At 41.9% G+C, this 27,454-nt stretch overlaps 2 protein-coding genes across 4 annotated transcripts in view; both read right to left on the bottom strand.

Annotated features, from left to right (window-relative positions):
• LOC126391174 (glucocorticoid-induced transcript 1 protein) overlaps positions 1-3,080 on the bottom strand; it is a 29,785-nt gene extending 26,705 nt beyond the window's left edge. Inside the window, exons 1-2 of one of the 3 annotated variants that reach the window (XM_050045728.1) lie at positions 2,552-3,080; positions 2,010-2,380 (exon numbers count right to left, since the gene is read on the bottom strand). In XM_050045728.1, coding sequence (XP_049901685.1) covers positions 2,010-2,316 — 307 coding nt within the window. In that variant the 5' untranslated portion in view covers positions 2,317-2,380; positions 2,552-3,080. The remainder of the gene's footprint in view (positions 1-2,009; positions 2,381-2,551) is intronic. The other 2 variants (XM_050045726.1, XM_050045727.1) reach the window with 2 other exon arrangements.
• A 1,903-nt stretch (positions 3,081-4,983) lies between these two features.
• Positions 4,984-26,720, bottom strand: mios (missing oocyte, meiosis regulator, homolog (Drosophila)). The gene is made up of 12 exons (XM_050045725.1): positions 26,602-26,720; positions 23,516-24,382; positions 22,742-23,231; positions 20,680-20,778; positions 20,284-20,538; positions 16,189-16,358; positions 15,483-15,548; positions 15,196-15,354; positions 11,767-11,919; positions 8,650-8,854; positions 8,252-8,381; positions 4,984-6,514 (listed from the first exon to the last, which is right to left on the bottom strand). The coding sequence occupies exons 2-12, from the start codon at positions 24,332-24,334 to the stop codon at positions 6,424-6,426; spliced, it is 2,637 nt and encodes an 878-aa protein (XP_049901682.1). The 5' UTR covers positions 24,335-24,382; positions 26,602-26,720; the 3' UTR covers positions 4,984-6,423.
• Positions 26,721-27,454: the final 734 nt, after the last annotated feature.

Genomic DNA, 27,454 nt, shown 5'->3' with positions numbered 1-27,454 from the left:
AGAGCCGACTGATTGGGACAACACGCTCATTTTCACATTTGTTCCTACTCTGCAGTTTGAATGGTTGACAATGAAGCAGGGCCGTTTCAGCACAGCTGGCACTTTGACAGAGAGCTAGACTATCATTGTTGGGACAGTGTGGTAAGAGAATGATGTCATGCTGGTGAACCTAAAAGGTCACGATGTGGAATATAATACACTTCAGTCTGTCCTTCATCATTAGGCTATGATGTGAACTGTTTGAACACCAGTGCAGTCCATTACCAGTGTGACACCGCCTGGCACTAACACTGATGGCACTGCAGGGCACTTTGGACTGAATTTTCCCACTAAATGGCGAGCATTATATCTGCGAGTGGGTGCAAAGTACCTCAATGAATGATAAATTACAAAGTGCAAAGCCTCCCGCTTCACTCACATCAAGCTGGGCTGCTGTGATGAAAGATGAAGATGACTAAATCAAATTTGCATTTTTTTGACTGCTACTAACCCACAATGACATGGTCATAGTCGTCATCTGAGGCCTCTCATGCGTGTTTGGACTGTGAGGTCACAGCGATGAAGGAGGGTCAAGTCTCCATCATCATCACGAGCATGGGACACTGGCCTGGGTTAGAGGTCGACTCTCTCAGAGAACTGAGGTATGCGTGGCATGCCACTGGGGTGGGAAATCAACACCAACCGCTAGCCAAACACGGGTGAAATTCGTTGTGCCTGGTAAGTCTGCCTATGCTGTTGTTATGGAAGAGACTTCGTTTCCTGCCTTGCATGGTACACTGGTCAGGGTTGGAGGTCATCTCATTCAAAGAACTGAGGAATGTGAAGCACGTCACAAACATAAGATTCCACACACAACTCCACAATAACTACCATGCTGCACTGAGACAGCAGGGCTGCCATTTTGGTTAAAAGGTAAGAGGGAGAAGCTATTAAACGTGACAAATGAAGGTAGCATTGATCCATTTGGTGTAATGTGGTTACTGTGCTGCGCTTTGTGACCTAATCACATTAAGTATAGAACACTCTTGTGGTGAGAATACCTGGTGCTTTTCATGGGAACTGATGCAGAGTCAGAAATACCCACTGAGCTTATCAGAACTAGAAGGAGTCTCTTTTTGTTTTCACATACTGGAAAACCAAGCTTTATTCACACACTTCCATATCACCATGTGCCTTGCCAGATAGTGTGTAGTTATGTGTGTGTTTTGTACATAAAACACAGGGTTTACCAAACAAAAAAAGCAGTAGTTTTCTAGCTAAAAATGTAGTTCTGGCCTACAAAAAAGATACTGCTACAGCTCTGTAAAACCAGCCACAGTGTGGATATTTGGCAGGAAAGGCTGTCACATAAATGAGATTTAGTGAAACACTGGAAAATGCGGATTTAGGGCTGCCTGCCCTCCTTTAGTTAGTCTCCATATCAGTTCTAAGGAGCAGCTGAGCGTGACACAAAACGACATAGCACGAGCCTCTGTGATCCATATGCAAGGCAACATGGAGAGACTCAGCATATGGTCTGAATGTGCCATGAGTACTCCACGCTGCGTGTACTGAGAGAGGTCAGAATAAGCAACACCTGACTATTCACTCAGCACTGTCTACTGGGACTGACGTGGCCCCTTTTACAACTGAAAGCATGTCTTTCTGCCAATTCTCTCCTCCCCCTTCTCTCCTGTCAAAAGTCCATAGGAAATAAAGAGAGCCAATAGTGCACTCTATTCTCTTTATGAGTGCCTAATTGTGTAAGTGGATGATAGGCTACATAGGTAATGCATCAACCTTGTGCAAATCAAGTGCCAACTCGCTTCAGAGTTAAAGGTCGTTGCCTCAAATGTGATATTTGACCAATTTTGCACAATTAAAGTATCATAATTTAATTGTATAACTGTGTAGTAGTTAGTGTAGAAGGAAAAAGTTACCATGACCAGTTATCAGTGGGCAACAGCACGTGGTGACATGGCATTTCTTGGCCTGTGTGAGGCAAAACAGTTCAAGAAAAGCGTTTTTACCTCTGGAGACTGGAGAGTCTGGGGCACAGGAGGAGTCCTTGTTTTCGGGGGACAGTCTTTGCTTAGCATTTGCACTTCCTGAGCTGAGTGACGGGCTGGAGGGGGGACTCGAGCCTCGGCTGTTCGTGGCTCCACCGTAGAGGGTCTGAGACCGCGTCGGGCTGCTCTGACCCCCACGCAGGAGCTGGTAGGGCACGGTGGCACGGATGGGGTGCAAACGGCAGCTGCTGTTGTTGAACGAGCCGGGGGAGCCCGCATTGCTGCGTCTCACCCTCGGCTGCTGGAGCGAGTTGCTGGGGGCTGACATCCTCCGAAACTGGCTGTAATTCCTATCGCGGTGAGAAAGACGTGGTGCCAAAGTTGCTGCCTCTCTAGAGAAGAAAGTGTTGGTGGTGGAGGTGGTGGTGGTGGTGGTGGTGAGGGGGGAAACGGTAAGATAAACATTAGCTTGTTAGCAAAAGAAAAAAAACGTTAGCTTCCTTTTTTTAAAATTTCAACTCCAGCGCTCGAGCGAAAACACGCATTATATGGTTATAACTTACCTGTAAGTTACTAACACATGCCGACGTGAGCTTTAAACACAACACAAGTAACTTTAAAAGTTGTTTTTGATACTTCTTGAAAGGTTTATTTGGCGTTTTCCAGCTCTCGCTCTGTCTTCCCCATCATAAATGACAGTTGTTTCGGCAAGACTACTGGCTGCTGCCTGTGGGCGGGCCGTGCTCGTGCCTTCTCAGCTTGTGATTGGATAGTGGCGTTTTACAGTAACGTCGCTGATTGGCCACAGCTTGTCTATGATCGTCCAATCAGGTCAGAGATGTCTTACTACTGTGGATAAAGTCTGAAAATGAAGATGTAGAAATATTCTTATATAAGGATTAATTCTGTTGTGCAGCAAGATGTCTGTAACCATCAATTACTCCCAAATATTTCATATTTTTATATTAATTTTTTAACAAATGGCTTTAATTGTAGGTTGTCTTTTTAATCACATAAACATAATATAATGCACAGTAAAAGTCCCTTTTTAAAGAGCTTTACTGAGGTTTTTTTGCTGCATCTCCCCAGTGCCAAGTAATTTAATTATTTCATAAGCCATGTTAAACTCTCCCTGATTAACTCTTCACCTCCAACATATGGACATTGAATGAAGGATGTTATGGATCATTTACAATTGGAGAAAATCTGTTGTTTTATTAAAGGGTCAACTGCACGCGTCTCTGCCACTTGGCAACCATTTTTTACTTTTGTGGCAAATATGGAAGCTGAAAAATTGTAATGAAACATGCTATACGCCCCTACTTATGTCATACAAGTTAATATGTCGTCAATTTTTATATATATTTTTTTTTAAATTAAAAATTATAATTTTTTTTAAATTTATCTATTTTTCTGTCTTGTCTATTAGATTTCATTGACTGGTCTGGCTTTCTCTGCTTGTTCCTGGGTTGATGGGTAGGATGGGTTGTCTTTTTGAATAAAAAATAAAAAAATATCTTGTTTAAAAAAACTCTCCCTGATTATGTGGAAAATATTTTTTTTTTTATTTACAAGTTTCATCATTTAATGTGGGTCCCTGGGACACTTTTCCACCCTGTTGGTTAATTAAAATAATGAATTTAATAAAAAAGACTACAATTCCATCATTTTCACAGACTCTTTTTTAAGTGGGAACTCAAAGGAGTATCAATATTTCATGATGTTAATCTCTCTGTCAAACTCCTAAAGTTCAATCCTGTTATGCTAAATTATAAATAAAGTTAGTGTGATCAAAAACTGTCAAAGCATATTTGATATAGTTATAAAAGAGCTAATGCTAACTTAACTAAAAAAAATTCCACCCTGTTAGGTCCACCCATGGGGATTATTTGAGCGCCTGAGCTTGGCCAATATGATTTCCTCACAATTTAACATGTCACTGTTCTTATATGATGCAAAAAACATGAAGAAAACTTTTTATTCTCCAAAAGTTATGAGGCCAAAATGTTGCTGCATAACAGGAACGACCCAAAAACCAAAGTATTGCTTGGGAAATTTACTTATATACTGTATACAGTGTAGATTACAGTATATAAATAGATGACTGAATAAATATTACAGTTGAGGATGTCCATTTGTGGCAGTCCTGGAGCTTTCAATCGTCATTACACAATCTTCCTCAGCACATGGAAATGTAGATGCTACTACCAATGGACTACAGTGACTTACATTCTCCATACAGTTTTTACTCTGGCATAGTCTATACAATTTACAGTAACAGTTTGGCCTGTACAAAAAAATGCACTGTAAGCTACTGCGTCTATCTTTTTTTCTTGCTTACTTGCCTGTACTTATCATAGTTGTACGTTAGCATTTGCTTATGTACATTTAGCCTTGTTTGAGCTCGATGTACATATATATATATATATATATATATATATATATATGTATATATAAATATGTTCCTGTACATTTGTTCCAGGCTCTATTTGCATGCTTAAACATTCTTGGCCAACAAAGATAATTCCGATAGTGGTGAGACTGTTGCGTAACGGCTGCTTTCCAAGGTCAAGAGTGAATTTCCGTCTCAACTTAAAAAGGGGGGAAATTGATAACGGAACAAACTCCATCTGCTGAGGGAGACTGTGATTTGAGTGAAAGCACCAGAACACGTTAAATGGACCTTGTGGTGAGATTGTTGTGTCAACTGTTGTTTGTGAGGCCAAGAACAACTTTAAATCTAGTAAGAAGATTGTATTACTCACTGAGGTCCAAAATTTATCGTTTTTCTCTGGTGTCCATCTCTCTGCCTGCTCTGACGGTCTGTGTTTCTGTGGGAGTTCCCATGGGAGAATAATGTGTGACTCAATGCTTTCAAGCAAAGATAAAGAATGCACATGATAGCAAACCCACGCCATCTGTGTCTATGAAACATGATAATGTAAAAATAAACCATGTAAACTTATGGAAAACACCCCCATTCAGCAGCGCTCCAATTTGTCAGTCGGAATTTATTTAAAAGGCAAACACAAGAAACACTGAAAGGATGAAATTCCAGCCACCCTGTTTTTCGGGACGCTACACGGCTCGCCAATTTGTCAGCTCCACTCCAAAACAGTTCACAAAAGGGCATGCAGGCCTATAAAACCTCCCACACCGGGACGAGATCCTGGTGAAAGCGGCATACAGTAGCTCCTGTGCCCCCCTCCTCCTCACCTCCTCCTCCCTACTCCATGACTAAGTGATTTAGCCAGCTCTGGTGCAGGCCGCCTCTCACTTACAATGCCTCCCTAGGTTAGTGACAGAGCGGGGAGGGTGGCAGAGAAAGAGAGAAAACCCATTTACAATGCGGCTTACACACGGCCGTCCCCCCACAGACGGCGCCCATCCTTGGATTGATGTGTGGTATGCATAGTTTTTTGGGTGCAATTTGGGCACCACAGAGAGGGAGAAAGAAAGAGAGGGCAAGTCTGTGTATGTCGGAGGGTGTAAGAGGGGGGGCGCAGGGCTCAGGCTGTCTGTTCTCTCGCCCTCTCTTTGAGTCAATAGTGTTCCGGCAGCTGAGGTTCTTTATGAGGGGAACAATCTGGAGGGTCTTGTCAGAGTGCCGAGCAGCTGCTGTTTTCTGGCGAGCTTCTTTCATGGACCGCAGGCCTGGAGTGGGCTGGTGAATACAGACGCACCCTCCCACCCTTCCTCCTCATCACCCGTCACCCCCTACCTTCTCCAATTCCTCATCCTCTCCCCCGAAGCCACCCCATCGCACTAGAAGCCCTCCCGCACAATGCCAGATGAAGAGTGGCACAGAGGAACATGAAGAGAGCAAGGGAGTGTTGTTATTGTGCGCGCCACTCCGCTCCCGTCACCCGGGGTACCGTCCTTCACCCCGAGCAATGCTTTCATGAGGTATGTGAAGATCCTTTCGTAAGACAAACACAGACGTTAAATAGCGTATTAAAACACAAGCCACAAAATAGAGCTCCGACATTTTGGCACCTGTGATCACATCTTTGCAACCTGATGTGAGTGGACATATGATTCTTTTTTTTTTAATAGATCACAATATCAGCCTGATTCAGGTTAGATTGGAAGAGGCCGATTACAGCAGAGCCTCTTATATTTCTCCTGAGTGGGATTTACATTAGCAGAGCAGTGAGTTTGCATTCGCTCCCTTTCTATCATCGATTCAGTTAGTCAGATCAGTAACACACACACACTGCCTCCCTTCTTCATATACGGCTCTGTTACAACTTTACATTCACTAGACTATAACTTAACAGTACGTCTTTCTATCCGAGCAGCCACCTCAGAGCAGGACACTGCTGGCACCCTTCATCCCTTGCCCAGGTGTCGGTGTGGTGGGTGCAGCAGTGAACCTGCACTGGTTGGCTGTGGGCTGGTGTTTGGCTTCACTTTTCCAACAAGCGTCTCCTGTTTAGCTGCTGTCTGAAGGCACCAGGTTCCCTGTGGTGTCCAGCTGCATGCATTTACACGTGCAGGCAGACACTGGGCACTCTGTGTGGTCTCTGTAACACATACATGAAGGTCAATTAACAAAACAATGTGTAGACGAGGAGAAAAAAAGTGTAAACAGTAGATAATGCAGAAGTTTGTACATCATGGCCACATGAACACAGACAGGCACAGCAGGTCAGTGAACCTTCCCTTCATTGAATTTTCAATTTTGAAACAAAAATCATAAAAAAAATCAAATAAAATTTATTTTATTGCCGATTTATTACCGAATTTCTGTATTTTCAGTTATACACTTTATTCTACACTTTTGCTTTAGTCACATGAAAATAAAATAAAGCAAAGAGGGTTTTTCCACAGGCACATTATTTCTACTTGACATTACCTTTATCAGTATTAGATCAGCTACTGTTTAGGGGAATCAAGAGGGTGAGCTTTGCTCTCAAAGGCCTTGTTCAGACTGCCAACCCAAATCCGTTTTTTGGCATTCCCAAATTTGTTTCAAGACTGATTTTGGAAAGTCTGGACCACAAAAACCACATGAAATCTGATCAAATACAAACCACATTTTCTACATTTCTGGCCGCGCAAATAGGATTTTGTGCCACAACGATGATGTCAATTCCAGAGAGATGGAGTGCTGAGCAGAATGCATGCTACTGCTAGCAGAGTGCTATGGAAGACAACATGGAGAACAACAGGTTGGGGACAGACGGCAAAATAAATTGAGATAAATAACTGCGATTGCTATTTCTCATGCCTCCACATCGGGGGGCGCGGTCACCAGCATAGCTACATAGTTTACTGATGTCTACGTCATTACCACAGCAACACATGCAGATAGGTTGGTGATGTCTGGACACAAATCTGATCTGACCCTTGCAAATAACAGTGCTGACAGTCTGTCTTAGGGGCCGTGTCCATCAAACCATTTTTTTCTTAGGCTATTATATTTTTTTAAGGCTTTGCAATAAGAGCGCTGTGTATTCATGCTGTAATAATAACAATAATATATTCTATTTAAAAGGCGCCTTTCAAAACACCCAAGGTTACCTTAGTATAAGTATAATATATACATACAGACCAAGAGACACAAATTGGGCACACACATGCTATAACAATAATAATACGTGGTGCTCCCATTGCAAAGCCTTAAAAAAAATACACTGGCCTCAGCAAAATGCTCTGGTGAACACTGCCCCTTAAAGATCTGATGTCAGAAACTAATCTGATTTGCCTGTAGTCTGAACATAGCCATAGAGGATATCATGATGGCCTCCTGACCAACAGCTTTGGTCCGTGTTTACTTCCTGTCGGCTCCTGCGTTAATACACATTCCAACAGGAAATACAAAGGGACCAATTTAGATTGTTTATGTTGTGAAGTACTGGAAAACACAGCCATCCTCCTGTAGCAGGATCCCAACATGAACTTTACACCTTTACATTTACACTGACATTAAGAGACAGGTAATTAAGAGCAGTTTTAACTTTATATAAATCAGTACAATCACTTTGCCTTCCACAATAACCACAGAGCAGGAAGCATTTTGGGCACCACCCGTGTCTCCTTTGGATTTAAAACAGGACTGGTAACATCAGGAATTACTGGCGCTGTGTGTATCAGCAGATATTGGATATTTGCGTTTGATTGGTTAGGTAAAAATTCTTTTTTCTTTTTGTTTCATATTTGAAAATCCCATGAACAGGAAGTGCACAGATCACAGCAGCACGGTCACATATGTCTTAAAACAGCCCCCACACATGTGCAGCATCCAGTGAGAGTCCCACCTGAACCAGCTGAGCATGTGGCCAGCATGGCCGCCGTGTCGACAGTTGTGACACCAGGTGAACCAGTTGTTGAACTGAGCCAGTTTGTTCTCCCTTGTCAAGTCCACCTTCTCATCCGACTTCCCCGTTCCTGCCAGAGAAGATTTATCAACAAGTCAATATTAGCAATCTATAAAATTTGACTATGTACATCAACATTGGTGTGAGTGACATCACAGCAATAAGGAAACTGGATTGGCTGCTGAGCGTTCAGGTGCATCTACCTCTGAATGCTGATCAAAGTCCACACAGTCAATCTGCTGCAAATGCTCAGTTAGGTATAATAAACACTTAAGCTGCTCCAAGATGCCTGCCTGTTGCTGATCACCTGTCTCCACACTCCTCACAGCCCACTTTACCTGGGCAGTTAGAAACAGGTGTGCCCATGTTCATGAGGCAGAGGGCACAACGTGGCAGAGGTTTCCTGCAGCCGGGGCAACTGGTGACTTTAGACTTGGTGGGTGAGCCGCTGACACCGTACTGGCTGAATCCGCGGCCCTGGTGAGGCATCGCCGAGCAGCTGTAGGAGATAGACTTCCCACAGAAGTTGCAACTCACAAACACCTGTCGCACAGGAACAAACACAAAGGTCGGTTGATAAGGACCAGCGAACATGGAGCTAAAAACCAACAAGCACACGCTCGCCAGCTGTCTGATTTTCACTTTGAGGGGAGAGAGATAAGCATTAGATAATACTGCAATAATCCCAATATGCCTAACTGTGGATACTGGAATGTCAGTGGTGCAGTTAGGACGTGCTGAGGTTTGCTCGCAGCACTCACACTACTCATACTCACACATAAAAAACATTTTCAGCACAAGGCTTTATAAAAGGGTCTCTGCAACATGTGTACTATCTGGAACAGAAAGCAACAAAGATTTCTAACTTGAGCACAGGTTTTATGACAAGAATTGGAGAGCAGAGCTGTGGGTGTTACAAGCTTGGCACCGACTACCTGTGTTGCAATAATCAGTACAAGCCTCCTATTTTGTTATGAGGGAGGTTATATCGAAGACAGTAAACAAACAAGACAGGCTGCTTTGAGTCCGTCAGCGCCCTATCACAGTAGAGTCGTATGTCAAGATACTGTTTACTGCTTTAACCTCACCGATACTCTACAATGACCGATATGATCAAATGCAAGTATTTATGGCTGCAGCTTACGATGATTTCATTAATAATTAATCTACTTATCATTCTTAGATTAATTGTTTACTCTGTGAAATGACAGGACGTAGTGGATCATGCTCAGGGCAATTTTTGAGAGCCAAAGGAGACATCTTAAAGGCCAGGCCCCTCTTTTTATTTTAAAGGTTTTTAATCACAGTGTATAGGTTCCCAGTAGTTTTATGTATTCAAATCCAAACATTAAAAGTTAGTTCAGATCCAAAAGTCACACAACGACACAAACAGACCAACCGATTGAGGCAGCAGTATACCTGCAACTCCCATATTTTGCAAGGTAAAATCACTGTGTTGTCAGAGTGGCCTGGTGGCTTCGAAGAGAGGGATATAATGGCTTCAGTTCCATGTCAGAAAGAGCTGTCTGACAATGAAGTAAAGTGGTGAGAATAATACGCTGAATATGGATAAGCATCTCATACAACCCTACTTCCAAAACACCAAACTAACCCTTTCAGTTCATTATAATTATTATAATTTGCGTGCTCTGACTTACATCACTGCTTAGTGCTAACGACTGAGTGGGCGTTTCCATTTGAAAAACCTGTAATTGAAGAGTCATCATGTATTGCTGCAGCCACATTCCGTTCAGAGCCTACAAGACACAACCCAACAAACTACGCCCACCACAGGTACAAGACAAACCTTCCAACATAGCTAGCTAAATGCTAACTTGGCATTTCCATTTCAGGGCTTCTGTTTCCGGACCAAGGTGCAAAGGGGGATGATGGTGGACTGGCACGTTGGTATGGTGGGCAGGTCACACAGCTGCTCCAGCCACAGATATACCATACTGATTATTGCAAATCTGTCCTCTTTGGTCTCCCTCTCAATTGTCTTCATTTACTGCAGTTGGTCCAGAGTTCAGCCGCCTGTATCATTACCAGAACCCCCTCCATAGATCATATCTGTTCTCCAGCAGCTTCACTGGCTTCCAGTTAAAGGGATAGTGCACCCAAAAATTAAAATTCAGCCATTATCTACTCACCCATATGCCGATGGAGGCTCAGGTGAAGTTTTAGAGTCCTCACAACACTTGTGGAGATCCAAGGGGAGAGGAGGTAGCAACACAATTCCACCTAATGGAGTGCTACAGGCTACAATGAGGCTAAAAGTTCAAATGACGTTTTTCCAAACAACTTTTTATGTCAGGGCTTCACGACACTTGGATCACTACGGACGAGCATTATGGAGATATTTTGTGATTTCAATTATGTGTTTTTGGACGTTTGAATCTGGGGCGCCGTCAGCCTCCATTAGGTGGAGTTGTGTTGCTACCCCCTCTCCCCTTGGATCTCCGCAAGTGATGTGAGGACTCTAAAACTTCACCTGAGCCTCCCTCGGCATATGGGTGAGTAGGTAATGGCTGAATTTTCATTTTTGGGTGCACTATCCCTTTAAATATCGCATCGATTTCAAGATTCTGCTTCTGATCTTCATAATCGAGCCTGTTCATACCTGTCTGAACTCCTTCATACCTACACACCCTCCTGTACTCTTAGATCCTCGTCTGCAATCCAGCTCCCATCACCATCTGCCCACTTGACTACCATGGCTTCTAGAGCCTTCAGCCGTTCTGCTCCCGCCTCTGGAACTCTCTCCCCCACCACATTCACAATATTGACTCCCTTTCCACCTTCAACACACACCTTTGAACACACACCTTTTCATGCTGGCATATTTGGTCTGATTTAGGCAAACACTCAGGGATAGAGCCTTCAGTGTGGCAGCCCCAACCCTCTGGAACTCTCTCCCCATGGAGATTCGCCAGGCACCAACACTGGACATTTTTAAATCTGCACTGAAAAGACACCTGTTCACCCTGGCTTTTGGTTGCTAGATTGTTATTTTTGTTGTTGTAAAGCGTCCTTGGGTCTCTTGAAAGGCACTATATAAGTCTAAGTTATTATTATTATCATTATTATTATTAATGGTGCCACACATATTGGGACCTGCACTGATGATGATTTTGTACCTAATATTTATAATTATGATTTTTGTCTAGTCATTTTATGAACTTTTATTGTATATAACAGAATTATTGCTGCTTATTTTTTAACTGTGTCTTGTAAGGTGTCTTTGAGTTTTCTGAAAGGCGCCTATAAATGAGCGCAGATGGTCCTGCCTTTTAAAAATTCCTAATTTAAAAATCTGCAAAATCTCACATTTGAGAAGCCAACAAACATTTGTCATTTTCCATTGATGAATGGCTCAAAAACTATTGTAATTTGTTGTGAGTCGATTTTATTTCAGCACTGCAGTTATTATAAAATCACCCCCTGGTGTTCATTACCTGGGCCAGTGGTTTGGAGCTGGGGTCCAGCTTGCCTCTGTGGATGTCAAACTCAGCCCGTTTGTGCCAGAATCTCCACGCGTCCAACAGGTTGCGGTAGTTTTCAATCCAGCACTGGACTCGAGGGTCTTTCAGCACCTCACCTGGGGAACCCTGTTGAGAGATTGGGAGTATTCTCTTAACCTTACTTCAGTTTATGCATAGCTTGGAGAAGGAGGTCACAAAACAAATAGTCAAATGTGTACTTGCATAATACAGCTTCTAGAAGTTTCACCCTTCCTGCCTCTTCCTGCACCCATCCCTCTGGTGGAATGTGTACATGTTTGTGTGTATGTATGTGAGCTATATGCACTGACTGCATAGGTGGTGGATGCCTTGTACACTGCAGTACTCCACACAGGAGCAGGTTAGAACAGGAATAAAATAAATCAAAACAAAAGCGAGCTGTTCTACAGCGTGTTAAATAAGTTACAGACCTGTTCCACTTGTATTTCTTTAGTTTTCTTTATAGAAACAAGTGCATGAGCGCAAACAATTCCAATGAGGCTTGTTTCATGTTGTTATTGGAGGTGGCAACTGTGTTAATAATAACAGCTGTGACCTTTTAAAAATGAAGAGGCAAGTTTTAGCATGTGCCTCGATTTCTCCAAGGGTGCGAACAAACCGACAGTTCCTTCTTTCTTTGTTGCAGTTTTATATTTAGTTCATTTAGGTTACTGATTAAACCTGTTATTTCGGGGTCACTTACTGTAGCTCGTTGGGGCTGCTCTGCACTTTCAACCATAGGAGCCCCGTCTGCAGTTTGCATGGCACAACACAATTTCAGATGGCATTGTTTTCGCCTCTTGCAAGGAACCACATTAAATGGTCTAGGGGTTGGCAGTTACATTCAACTATGGACCAGTTTTTTCTAACACTATTCAAAGGGGAGCCAGAGTACACTTTTTTATTAATATAAAAATAAAAATGATTTATTTGACAGTTTAAATATTGCATCCGAGGCCAGGAAACTGAATCTAATTTTAAAAAAATGTTGTGTTGCACAAAGAGACAGGTTTAAACAAAGAGCATCCAATTTCTGCACCCAGGGGTCTCTTAATAAAAACAGTAACAAAAGATGATCTTTGACGTCGTCGTGAAAAAGCGTAGGATCATGGATCATGGGAGTTGTTCTCTTCATTGTTAAACAACCACTACTGCCAATAAAAATCTATTTGAGTGACTCAGGATGAAATCTTGTTCACGGAGGTGGAAATATATGTAAGTTTTATTCATGTTATGTCATTTTATTCTAAGGAAATAGCCGCAAGTTAAAATTAGCTATTGTTAGTTAACTTGCAAACTTACCATGAAATGAGTCAACTACCCATACAGCTACTGCAGCTAATGTTTTGTGGCAAAATAAAAATGGCGTAGCCCAATGTGGTAATACCTGGCTTACAAAACCGACTTTATGAGCACGTTGAACGTTGTAACATTATAATGTTACTGCATGCTCTAGCTTGGAGGCTGGCATGAGTCACTTGTCATAGTACCACATCCTAGTAAGCTGGATCAGTATTGAAATATATCAATAAATTAGGGACCTCCTCCTCTGCCATTCCCCCACCCGCTGACTTCGCTCTACTGACTCCAAGCTCCTGACCCCAATCACTAGAACCAAGCACCGAACCTTGGTGGACTGAGCCTTCGCCGCTGCTGCCCCAACCCTTTGGAACTCCCTCCCACTCAACAAGTCAAGTCTGTTCAAACTGGCATTTCCCTAGTTTCCACCAGTCATTTTTCATTTTTTAAATCTGATGTATCATTATTATTATTATTATCATTATTATTATTATTGTCATTATTATCATTATTATAATATCGGCACATCATTGGCATCAGAATGGGTCAACATGCTTTTTTTTTTTTTTTTTTTTGCACAATAAATATATATTACATACACTATAGTCTCTATATACTGTAGGCAAACCCCGGAGATCTTACCTCCGGAAGAAAAGCGGAAGAGCCCTGGTTTCCGGTTGTAGGCTGTTTGTAGTCCGCTTGATATTGAGCAATCACGTTTGAGCCGGCTGCAGTTGTTGCCAGGTTAAACGGTCCGTGCAGTGAACTAACGACCGGCTGCAGTTGTTGCCAGGTTAAACGGTCCGTGCAGTGAACTAACGAGGCGGAACATAATTGGCTTCACTGCAAACTCTGAATCCATCGCAATGGTTCAGCATATTTACTTATATATAAACGGAAGTCGGAAACGGAAATTCGCCTCCTCCGCCCAAATCAAACCGGAATGCCAAAAAATCGAGGGTCTGCCCTCAGAGGCTGTATCACCGTCTGCCGGAAGTCAGACGTCGAATACAGCCGATGAGTTCCGAGAATGTATACACTCATGATCACTAAATTTGGGTGGGGAAAAAAATGGATCAGCTCATTAGATACTGCGTCCCTACAATAAATTAGATCTCTGCTGGATTACTGTGTTGCAAAATGGCATGCAATTAATGAAATAAATATTCTGTGGCAGAAAAAAAATGCAGAATGTCTGCTATTGCGTTAAATTCTTTGATACTGTATGACTGCCAGTGTCGATCATCTGGTGTTTTCTGCGTTTCCCCAAAAGTTAGAGCAACTACAGAGGGTAAAGGGAATATGACACCATGACAGGTGACTAAATGAAATGCACCATAACCTTGAACATTGCTGAAAACATTCGGGATAATCTAAGTACATAACTCGTGTTTAATGTGGAAATGTTTCATATTATAAAAAACCTGCGCCAGACAAAACAACAGGACAAATACCTAACCAGACAAACTACAGCACAGACATCACTGAATAGACTTGAAGTTAAAATTCGACCAGAGGGATGATACATTCAAGTTTTAAATCCTCTGTAATTCATTCTGTTTCTAGGTGTAACGTAGTGGAAGGTTTCCCAAGTTCCCAAGTCCCAGTATTTACCCGAGGGGAGTAACTAGAGTCAAACAGGCCTGAGATCTGGTCTGGTGAGCAGTGGTTTTAAAATTGAGAAGAGAGGTGATAAACTGAGGCGGCTTTTGCAGGAGACCTTTATAAATTTAAAAAATTGAATTTAAGTGTCTTCTTGCTGTTGTGGGGTCCTTGTTTCACTGATATTAAGTGAATTATCTTATTTATCTGACTATAGACGGTCCATTAGACTTCACCATGCTCTAAAAGACTGAAATAACTCGCCACAGAATAGACACACAAGCTTCTCTTCACATGAGGGCATTCATCACTACTGGATGATACCATAAACATTTACATGTGCTGTGTATTAATATTATCTGCAGTAGATTTAGGACAATAAAACATGCAAAAGCTTTGATGCAAACGACATCATACTGTGTGGGAATGTGTGCTCAGTTCAAAAGAAGACAGACTTTGCATTATTTGTCTGTGTTTGTGTACCTTCAGCATGCAGAAGCTGGCAGTCTGGACATCTCCAGTGCGGTCCACGTAGCTCTCCATAAGGTCTACGCCATCTTTAGTCAAACCCGTCAGCAGGATGCCCTCCAGGTTGCCCGCCTCCTTCATCTCATTGGTTAGTTTGTCGATGTATCGAGGCAGCTGCAGCCAAACACCCCCGAGACATTCAAGTTTATCGAATCAGAAATCATTACGAAATGGTGTTACAGGATGTGACATTATGCATAACTACTGTATGGTTTTGAAAGATGGGCTTGGTATTGTGTTACCTGTGCGTCGCTGAGAAACATGCAGGCAAAGGCTACTCGGTCCCGCACAGCAACACTGCTCTCATACTGAAATACAGACAAAGAATTTCATCTTCTCCTGTCATTTTAAATACACATTATGGATCATAATTTGGGGAGAAAAGACTTCATTTTGCAATGAGCTCCTTACATTCAATACATAATATATGTGATTCTATATTGGCACAGAAAACTCTGGCTTGTAATGTTAAAATCTCTGATCTGTGTCACAGTTCTGCAGGAAATTCTTTCACACCTAATCAACTCTAAAAGCCAAGCTCGTCAGAGTGACTGACTCAGCGTGGAGTCGTCACTCCTGGCCAGGAAAAGGTCTGAGGAGATAAATATATGTGACAGCAGCTGGCGGCCAAAATCTGATGCAACGGAGGGAGGAAAAAGCAAAGACATGCACTCTGTCTTGGCTGCGAGTTCATTTTCTGTGAGGTGTTTTATGACTTGAAACACATCTCTTCCTGTGCACCTGAGGATTTTTCCAATAAAGACCACAGGAGTTTTAACTACCTATTCATCACCGTGTTAAGACTATGTAAAGGTTTTCATGAAATGGAAACAAAACAGCTACTGTTCAGTGAGAGAAGAGCGCCAATTTAAACATGTTTCTTTTCACTTACTTTTCCTGTGTTTGCAATGGAGCTATGAAATTCCATGATAGTAAGAGATTCAATACCAGCACGCCATCGTAGGCTCCAGGCTCACTGGTGAGAAAGGCAAACATGACGCAAAGGTAGGGGTTCTTCAGCTGCAGCCTCAGAGAGCTGCACATCTCTCTCCACAGGGACGACTTTTCGTCGGTGTAGCCCGACAGAGCCATGGCAACCACATTCAGGTTCAGGTCACCTTTGAAAAAGAAGAAGGTTTATTCACTGTGTGCAAGTATTTACTAATGTTTTGATGGAGCTTCTGAGACAATTATTCAAAGTTAGACAGCTTTGTGTTGCAGTGAAAAGTAAGTATTACTTTAAAGTAGAAAGAGACAACTTTAACGCCCCCTAGTGTTTCCAAGTGGTATTGGCACCACTGTCTTTGGAAATTTATGCATATGTGAGGGCAGGTTCAGTGACAAGTGGGTGCCATCCACTGACAAGCTACCACGGCAACAATGTAGGTAGGTAATGTGACTCAATTCAATTTAATTCATGTCAATTCAGGAGAACTTTATTTATCCCAAAGGGAATTCTTGTGCCAGAGAATGCTTCAGTTTTCAATGCTTTAATGTTCACAACCAGTAACGACCAGAACAACTAGTGGGTTGTTACTGGTTGTGAATGTTAAATTGGTAACAATGGTAACCATGGCCTAACCCCAGATAGACAGAGTATACGTGTAGTAGAGATGCAAATCTTGCAATCTGCAGGTGGGTGGGCCAATAAAAATTAACATTGTAATTAATTTCGGGTGGACCGCACACTCCGTAAAACAGGGCACAAGAGGACTTGACTTACTTCAAAGACTTTTATTATTGCAACAGGGCAAACAATATTAGGCTAGAGTAATTTTACATTAGAAATGTGACCACATTCGAAAGTAGCCTAAAATCTTTTAATTGTTTAAGTCAAGAACATGCGCCTATATGAAAAGCGAATGAGCACGAACGGCTGGACATAATTTAAATGTAAATACAATAACTTAATGTTTGGCGCGGGTTGGGTGCCGTTGCGGGTCTCTAAATTTTAGAAGATAATTACGTTGGGTGGGTGGTGGGTGGATGATTGATGAGTGCACGAGGATTCGGTTGTGCTCAAACGCCATCCACGCATCTCTAACGTGTAGCCATAGCTGTCACTATTTCAGTGTGTTCACAGTTGATGAAAGTTGCTTGTAACATTCAGCTAAAAAAGTCCTGTTCTGTGTTGGGTTATATAAAAAGCCCCGCTAAATAGGCAGATGTTAAGATAAGAGAGATAAGATACACTAAATGCAGATGCTGTCATTATTCTATGGTCATTACATTGTGCAATCAACATTTACTTAACAAATATAAGTTAAAGAAAAAAATTGTCTATTTCCACCTTAAAAGTCCTTTGTTTTATAGTTAGCACACAATTAAAGCCAACTCATCACTCTTTGGTCATGCTGCGACCTTCATCATGGAGTAGCATTCAAAACAAAACTAAATAAAAACATAAAAAGCACCAAATTAGTTTTCAGACATACAGACAGCCTGTTGGCACTGATGGTCGTGTGCTGTTCAACATAAAGAGTTTAAAGGCCAAAGTGAATATTCAACCACACTTTATCACTGATTCAACATCAAAAAATTAACGTTTGTAGTTTAATTTTGGGGAAAAACTCCCTGAGAGTTCAAAGAAAAGATCAATACCACTCTCATGTCTGTATGTTAAGTAAGAAGCTGCAGCCAGCAGCCAGTTAGCTTAGCTTAGCATAAAGACTGGGAAAAAAGGGGGAAACAGCACGTATGGTTCTGTCCAAAGGACAACAAAAATCCCTTACTAGCACATCTAGAGCTCTCTCATTACCATGTTAGAACAAAATGTGTTTTACACATCTGCTTTTTGTACAGCTTAAAAAACAAAACAAAATATAACATGGTAATTAGCGACCTTTAGAGGTGCTGGTAGGTGGATTTTTTACATTTGGGTAGAGCCAGGCTTGGCTCATTGTGGCTGTAATTTCTTATTTCGTGGATGGATATGAGAGTGATTTTGATCTTTTCATCTACAATATTTATCTAAATATTTATTCCCAAAATGTCAAAAGACTCTTTTAACATAAAAAAAAAATCACTTACAGTTAAATTTAATTGTAAATTTTAACAAAAATAAACTAAATAACTTTCAATGGTTTTCTCTGCAAAAGTAAGGAATGCAGTTTTCAGCTGGCCAGCAGATTATTACCTCACTACATATTTAAAGAAAACAAACAGGCTGGGAACAAGTCTAAATGATGACTATGTGCTTGTGCTATGTGCTTGTGTAAGCATGCTGCAGATGAGAATCAGTACATTAATTCAGAGCTGCTGTTTGAGAAAAAAACCCCTGTAACTGTTGAGACGTTTCTGCCGACACGCCTTATCTAATGAATCACCCCATCGGTCATGTTCAGGAAACACTCATTAGAACACACAGCAGAAAAACGTTTGACCTACATTGGTGAAATTTTTCTCAGCCAAGACGTGTGTAAACAACAGCCTTCCCTCCTCGTTTTCATTAAACCTCAGTGTGAAAAGCTCTGCAGCTGATACAGGATGAGTGTTGTGTGAAAAACAAGGTTCTCCTGCTGTTACATTTCTGAAATTCCTTTGGACCTTAACTGCATTTGTTAAAAAGCTCTGAGGGAAAAGGGCATTTAGCACACTTAGACATAAACTGTTTATCAGGAGAGAACAATGATATATTTAACACATTTCTGAGCAGTTTTTATCTGTTGCTTTTCTTGGTCTTACATTAAAGTGAATTAAATATTTTTTGGTTTTGGACAGTTGGTCAGAAAGAAATAAGACATTTGATGATGTCATTTTATGCTCTATCATATTGTCATATGTATTTTTCACTATTTCCCCATGTTTTATATATATCGCTTGTTGAAGGACAGAAAGTCATTAAAGCTGGGGTAGGAAGTTTTATTGTAAAGTCATTGGGCAAAAATCCCATTTGAAAATTTAAGCATATTGTAATTCAGAGAAAACTAGACGTCTGTACCTCCACTTGGCTCTGTTTTAAGGCTTTAGAAAACCTAGCCTTGTACAGGAGACTGTGGCCAATCACAGGTTATTTGAGAGAGAAGGTAAGCATGCACGTCCCTTCAGTGAAAGCCTGATTTAATGGCCAAGAATCCTGCAGAGAAAGTTGCTATTCCAGCATTGGAAACAACTGCCTACACTGCAGTGCGACCCCAAGAAATAAAGACAGACTTATCAAAAAGAGTCTAAAAGAGAGTCTGACAATAAACAAAATAAAACACGTGTCGATATCAGCGAAGCATTTCATAGAAAATATTGCTAATAGTTTAGCCTTCTGCTAACTGGAGCCAAGGGCCCACAGCTGCGGCCCGAAGTTCACATTTATGTACCTAATGTTAGCTAGAACCTCAAATCACAGTGTGTCCTCCGCCTCACTTCCATCACTACAAACCACCTCACTGCGCGGAGATCAAGCGGCCGCTGCAGAGACAAATCCCCAGTCAGTGGATGCAGCAACTTGAATCCAGCCAGTGTAAACCCCAGCCCTGAGTCCCCACCAGATCAGCAAACTTTCTGTTGCTGCCTTAACACAGGTTAGACCATGTGCTGCCGCAGGACACCAGCCCGCTGTGACACCAGGCGCTGGGGGCACTGCACTGACCAAATTCGAGCTCCAACAGCCACCAATCAAAGATCCGTGACTCCGAAGTTGCTGCCCGCTCACCTCACAGCTAAGCAGTCAACAGCAGGGTGGGTGGCTGGGTAGCTAATTCTACTCTTTTTTGTGGTCTAATAAACAGAACGAGACCGTGGGGCTGACGCATGCCCTGCAGGCAACTTTACAATGAAATATGTTTAAATAAATTAATGTATGGGAACACTGGGTTAGTGTATGAAGTGTGTGCATATGCTCTCCATTGTCTTGTGGGAGGGGTTTAGGACATAGAGGTGAGAGCTGCAGAAAGCCAGCTTTAATACAAATTTATGTTAGTCTAAAATGACTACATTTTAGTGTGTTTGGTCTGAAACATTCTTCCTTCTACTCAACACTTGGCTTCAAAGACACACCTGCTTCCTATCCCCCTCTTCCCCCATCACCCTCCACAGTGCTGCAGCACTCACCCTTCTCAGCCGTCGCTCCCTTGTTGAGGATCTGGATGGCCCGGCGGATGTCCAGGTTGAACAGAGCCACGGCAGCCGCCCGCTCCCACTCACGCTCCTGCTCCAGTGATCGCAGGAATATCTCCACGTCGATGTCGGGACCGCGGCTGATCCAGCCGCAGAGCCGTAGGGCGAGGCAACGCTCCTCGCTGTGGTACCGCGGGACATCGGTCTGACGGTCTGAACCGCTCCAACACCTGCGGCTCTCCGTTGTGCCTGAGGAAACCAGGAGGACATACGCAGAACATTCAATCATTTTAACAATTGATAATGTTTACAAAAACTATTAACCAAGGTCTGACTCTTCCTCACGCAGAGCATTTTATCATATGTAATTGTCAAGTAGTTCAGACTCACCTGAGCTGGTCTTTACAATATTCTTGATACCAGAGTAGACCACCGACTGTTTGTTCCCCTGCAGTTTCAGCTCCATATCTTCTGCACACTGCTTCATATGTGATAGTTATATAGGAAATGTAACTGATACTGCAGTTGTAACAACATAATAACAGCAGGAAACAGAACAGAGAGAGGCGCACAAGAACCACAATTATCACAGAACATAAGTACTTAAACTAAAATTGCACCATAGCAGTTAAACTGCTGCTGAATCTGAGAAATTCATCAGACATTTTAACTATTTACAGTCTACATAACGCAGGCCAACCACTGCTCCACCCGGCTTAGTCTTGGCAAGGCGCTGGAAATATCATTGAGTCCAAACTGGTTTCACATGTCACAATTAAGTGAATTTTCACACCTTTTAACCTCTCAGTTACTCCAGGGCATTGGACACATAGAACTGCCAAGAGGGGGAGGTATGGCGAGAGAGCTTTTTTGGAGTAACACCTCTGATGGACTTCAGCCTACAGGCCTAAATGAGGATTTTAATATGAGTGTTATGTTGTAATCCAAAGTGTTTTTATCCTTCATTTCTTACAGATTTGGGGTTCAAGATTCACAGTTGGTTCATGGGCTTTTATTCTACTTTTGTTTTTAAATGTTTTTTCGTATTTTCTAACATATGGCCTCCATTTGTACTGCACTCATTATTAATAACTACAACTCCCAAGAGGTGGAGCCTCTACCACCTGTACACAGGTGTGTTACATACAGCCATTGATTAGAATGAAGTCTAACTGTGGTTTTCAGCCTTCTAAATTAAATCACATGGTTGTTTTAGATCTTTATAAAGCAAAATTTACAATAAATCCCCATGTCCTTAGCAGAGAAAACAAGAGTGTTTTCACCACCACCGATTGTCATCAGGGTCGTCTCATTTTTATACAAACAATTTGTGCACCATCAGCATAATTTGAAACATGGTTTACTCACAGCAAAATATTAGAAGGTGACTTTTATGATGATCTTTTGATTTGCCTGTATTAATAAATCTCTATAGACATTATTCTTTTAAAATTCGTATATACATTATTTTTGTTTTTACCTTTAACACACTCATAGATCCAATTTCTCCGCATTTTTATTGGTTATATTATCGGTGATTATATCTTGTGTACATATTTCTTATGTAGGAGCCTAAATGCAGTTTATTGATGTTTGGCTACCTATCTACTGATTAGTATGCAATCATTTAAAGTTCATATGTGAAACAACAATAATTAACATGGTTCATTTATCTAGACAGGATACTCTCAGTATTTATAGGTTGATGTTGTTAAAGTTCATCTTTATAGTATTGCTGTAAGTTAATTGTTTTATTCCTTGCACTTAAAATATGTGTTGATAATTTAATGATTTAAAAATGCACAGCATCTAATGTTTAATTATATTTGTGACATTTGGTGAAAGGGAACTGTGTCTGTCTCACTGTGCTCTTTTCACTGCCTTTTTTATACTGTCGCCTCGCCAGTGGGGGGAGTTTTTGGATGTGATACTCCGTGGGCTGTCAGAACATGCTAACTTTATTAGCACAGGCCTATGGCATTCTACATTGTATAAATTAGCCTAGCGATGAGCGGAGACTTCCTCTGCTTATATGAAGCCAGGATAAATCCATAAGTGTTAATCATACACAAGACAAGACTTAAAATGCTATTTTTGTGGAGGCTTTATTATCTACACAATTTATTGTTTCTTATCTGTGAAATTAAAGTAAATTTAACTTGTTTCCACTGAGGGAAATGGTTTCAGCTTACAAAAATAAACAGGAGGTCTGCATCGCCACGACGTGTAGTTACATTTCCGGGGAGGTGCACGTCAGGCTACAGCGCAGGCTCAACGCAGAAGTATGAATTCTGCCTAAGAGCACAGACTGTAAAAATAAGAAGTGTCAGGTTTCAGGAGCAAATTAAACATTGAGTAGTTTCATAATGACCGTTATACCAACATAAATATGAAAACTTTATCACGTCCCCCCTGAGCGGGTATGTCCACCACTTCATTGTATAAAGGATATAAAACAGATCACACCACAAAGACTTGAGCTGGGGATCGTTCCCTCCGGCCAGCAGGTGGTTCCTCCACACCTGGACGGTATCGTGGCCGTACCTGGACTGAGCCCTTTGCCTCATCTTAGTGGCGATGTCTTTCTCAATCACACTCTCCACTCCTTCAGCCCCGTCCTCCACGCAGTCGTACAGGTGTCTGCCACACGCCCACATGAGGGAGGTGGTGGAGCTCCAGGCCAGCGAGATGCGTTCGAACACAGTGAAGTCAGTCATGACCCGGTTAGCTGCCGATACAACCACCATGCGGTTCTGGGAGGACGGATGCCAGGCAAAGCTGCCGATTTGGCTTTCACAGGGCTGCACGCTGCGCTCGATGATGGTGGGCTCTGTCTCGTCGCCGATGGGTGTGGGAGTGTGTTGCATGTCGTAGAGGCGGATGATGTTGCTGTCACGTGTCAGTGTGGCCAGCAGGCCGTTACGGGTTGGACACCAAGCCACCTGACATAAGAAAGGAAAGCATTGCATTATTAGCTGCCAACTTTCTGCCTATAAATGTACTTTTACTTAACCATAGTCAGTATATTACCTACAGTGGATATCAGTAGGTAGCAGTACATTGCTTGGCTTTTGTGGGAGTATCCCTGCCTGCTCTCCAAACTGGGGGCGTGCATCTACTGTATGTAACACCGACTATTGACAACTACCTCATACAACCCCACTTCAAAAGATCCAAAATGTCCCTTAAAACATTTTCCTCTCTTCAAAAACACACTACATCATACCTTAGTGAGTGGCTTCGGCTGCTCAGTGAGCGTGAGCACAGGCTTCTCAAACTTCCTCAGGTCCCAGATGGCCACCTGGCCCTCAAAGAAAGAGGCCACACGGTCATGGAAGTGCGGGTCGACTGTCACCCCCTGGATGGCCTTAGTGTTGACAAACGTTTTCTGGCTTGTGTTCCTCAGGTCAAATATCGCGAGGTTCCGGTGCATGCCAGCTAACAGCAGCTTTGGGTCACGAAGCAGCCAACAGAGGGACAAGCAGGCATCGTTCTGGCCTAACTCATACAACGGTTTTGTCACTACTGTGCTGGAGTCCAAATCCACAGATGACAGACGAATCTTCTCAGAGGCTACACTGGCCTCTGGGGAGAACTTACTGCTAATGTCCCATATGAGGACAGAGAAGTCCGCCCTGTGCTTGTCCAACCCAGCAGCCAGCAAGTTGCTGTCCACCGGGTTCCAGGCTAAAGTATTGCATTGACGGGCGTGCTTGGGCACAAACTCTTTCCCCACCAGCTCTTTACATGTGGAGTTGTGGCTCTGACCAAGGCTGGTGAGCACCACTCTGCCGTTAGCTTGTCCCACAGCGAGTAAACACTCAGGCTCATGCTTTGGGTACCAGGCCACACATTTCATGTAAGGAGTGTCAGAGTTAATGGCGAGTAAAGTAGCAGCAGTTTCTTCAGAGAGCGGGAGAGTGCCAGGCTTGGTTTCTGAGCTGCCCACAGGTCCAATGCGGTACAGTCCCAGCTCAGAGTCACAGATGACATAGCGGTCCGGGTGGTGGGGAGACCACAGAATGTCTGGCTTGGAGCCACTCATGGTTCAGAAGCAGCTAGAAGGATCTCAAGGAAATCTGCCTTTTGAGACCTGGAGATCAGACAGATTGACACAGAAATTATCCAGTGGTCAAATGTAACTAAGTACATGTCGTCAAGAACTGTACTCAGGTATAGATTCGAGGTACTCTTACTTTACTTGAGTAGTCCTGTGTTTTTAATTTATACTTCTACTCCTCTACATCTCAGGGGGAAATATTGTACTTTTTACTGCACTTCATTTGTCTGACAGCTTTATTTACTTTTAGATACCCTTCCTGTCCGGTAAAAACCAAATGTGTTGATGTTGAATGTCTGTGATAAACTGATGGATTCTGTATGTGTTAAGGAAATTCTCCTTCTTCTTAAGTTAAGAAAACATTTTAAAAACCCTCTTGGATCAGCTGAAAATGTATCATCAATAGGGAGGCACCATAATGGATTTTTTTGCCGATATCCGATATGCCAATATATGAAAACTCATTTGCAGATAACTGATACAGATATCAATATATGCACTATACACCCAATTTTAATGATCATCAAGTCTCTTCTGCAGATGCATGCTCTTATCTTGATGGCCCACCAGCAGATTGAGACATGCAATACAATACTTTCCAATGTATGTAATATACATTTATTGTGCAAAGTAAGAAAAGCATGTTGGCCATTTTAAAGCTGACATTGGCCAATATCAATGACGTGCAGATATTATAAAGAATCCCTTATTTATTGATATATTTCAATATTGATCCAGCTTGCTACAATGTGTTATTATGACAAGTGGCTCATGCCAGCCTCCAAGCTAAAGCATACAGTAACATTATAATGTTACAACATTCAACACACTCATAAAGACTGTTTTTGAATGACTGTTTTAAAATATGGGTTACAATGCTGGGCTACCCCACATTTAATTTGACACATCGCAGCGGTGCCTGGATAGTGTGACGTGTGTGGTTGTGCTGCTGCCGTGGTCCTGCCAGATGCCTCCTGCTGCTGCTGTTATCATTAGTCATACTTCTACTGTTATTATACGCATATGATTATTGGCACATATGTATATATAACAATATATACTTTCAACATATTGTACCACAGTAGCCAGAATCATAATTATAATATTATTACTTTCATTAATGTTGTTGTAAGCTACTGTCATTACCGTCTGTCCTGCATCTCTCTCTGTCTCCGTCTCTGTCTCTCTTTCTGTCTCACTGTGTCATACAGATTACTGTTAATTTATCATGTTGATCTGTTCTGTACGACATCTATTGCACATCTGACAGCCACGCTACAAACATATGATGATCTTAAAGAATATGATACCATACTATAAATAAAACTACCTAACAGAATATACAGGAGTTGAAATGAGCACAACCTTTAACATCTACAGTAGTAACGTGCAACATACACATAAATGCAGCAGCAATATTAATCTAAAAACATCATATAGTAAAACACTGATGCACCATTAGTACTTTTACTTTTGGTACTTTAATTAAATGATGCTGACATGTTTACATGCCTTTACTCGAGTAAGGTTTTAAATGCAGGACTTTTCTTTGTAGCTAGACGTTTTCACAATGTGATAATACTACTGTTAATCCAAAAACATGATATATAATAATAAAACACTAACAGGTAACACTTTACTGCAAAATCAATGCTTTTGCTTTTTATGCTTTGAGCAAATTCTGCTGGTAATACTTATCTACTTTTACTCCAGTAAGGTTTTGAATGCAGAACGTTTACTTGTAGTAGAGCACTTTCACAGTTTGGTAATAATAGTACTTATACTTAAGTAGAAGGATCTGAATTCTTTTTACAACACTGAAATTAGCAACATACATGAACAATAACGACAAAACACCTCATCTTACTGAAATGTTGGCCAGTCCACAGCAGGAGAAATCTCATAAACATGATAAAGTAACGTTAACGTGTAAATTAGCTTAACTGTTGATGTAAATCTGAGCGGCACTGGTTTCCAAAGCTAAAAAGTTAGCAACTTGGTGCTAACTAGCTAGCTAGCAAAGTATTTGTTTAAGATAAGAAAGCAATGCGAAGTAAAAGATGTAGGTAATCTGCTATTTGACAGAGTGTAACATGAGTTAAAACTAAATCCAGAAGTTTGTTGACATGCTAGCTCGTCTAAGCTAATGCTAACGAGTGAAGGACGAGCTAAAACGTGACCGTTAAGCTCGCGCGGATTTAGCTAGCAGTCGAAAACACTAAATACTTTTCAACATTAACGATGTTACTTACAAACACGCAGAGGGTTTAAATGAGCAGGTAAATTACGGCTTGGCATGCACATGTCGAGCAGGGTCAGGGGCACTCCGAGCCCCGCTGAATGTTGTGTGTTACACCAAAACATGTCCGTGTTGTTGGGAGTGTCAGCGACTCAAAGTTCCGGTTATGCGCGGTTACGCGCGCAGTTTACCAGCAGAGGGTGCCGTAATCAAAGTATGGGGGAATACATGGAGAGGAAAGCAACGGACTGAATTCAGATCCCATCGAAATGACCACAGATTTTTGGAATATTTTGCATAAACGATAAAGACTTAGCGGATCATTAATAGACTAAACATTTTCCTGGACAGTAATCAGCGCACACGAATCTGTACTTGCACTTTCAAGTGACTTAGGCCACAACTACTACCACTTATACCACACATAAACTTAATAGGTTGTCTGTTCTGTACATAGGAATCATGCTACATCTGGTTTTCACATTAGTGGGCGACAGTGGAAAGTAAAATAATCTCATTAGGGGCTTTTACGCACAGCATCCAAACATTCTCCATGCGCAACAGCCCAAAACACAAAACAAAAACTGTCTTAACCCTCCCAATTAAAGTGAAAAGTGACAGGTTGTCTGTCCATGAGACTAAGACCTGCCTTGATGAAAAACACCACAATGTCAATTTCTCATAAGGTGAGAAATTGAATTGTAATCTCTGTATTATTCTAATAGTCCCTTAACATTCCTGCAGGGACTTGTTTTGTCAGTGAACAGCCACAGAGTCGGGCAAACATAAAGTCCTTTCGGTCAGTGGTTCAGGCTCTGAGCGCTGAAATGTTGGAGCGGCCCCAGAGCCCCCGGCTACACACACAG

This window comes from Epinephelus moara, chromosome 6 (assembly GCF_006386435.1).
Source record: "Epinephelus moara isolate mb chromosome 6, YSFRI_EMoa_1.0, whole genome shotgun sequence".
NCBI lineage: Eukaryota > Metazoa > Chordata > Actinopteri > Perciformes > Serranidae > Epinephelus > Epinephelus moara.
Note: the sequence above shows the minus strand (reverse complement) of the source record. Positions and strands in the feature narration are given on the sequence as shown.

What these genes read in the sequence shown, in the direction of transcription:
- mios (XM_050045725.1), bottom strand. Translation starts at nt 24,334, where the DNA reads ATGAGTGGCTCCAAGCCAGACATTCTGTGGTCTCCCCACCACCCGGAC. An exon ending in GAGCCTACGATGGCGTGCTG is followed by an intron (nt 15,549 to 16,188) that starts GTATTGAATCTC and finishes TCTGTATTTCAG; the next exon opens with TATGAGAGCAGTGTTGCTGT. An exon ending in ACCTGTTTCTAACTGCCCAG is followed by an intron (nt 8,382 to 8,649) that starts GTAAAGTGGGCT and finishes CTTCTCTGGCAG; the next exon opens with GAACGGGGAAGTCGGATGAG.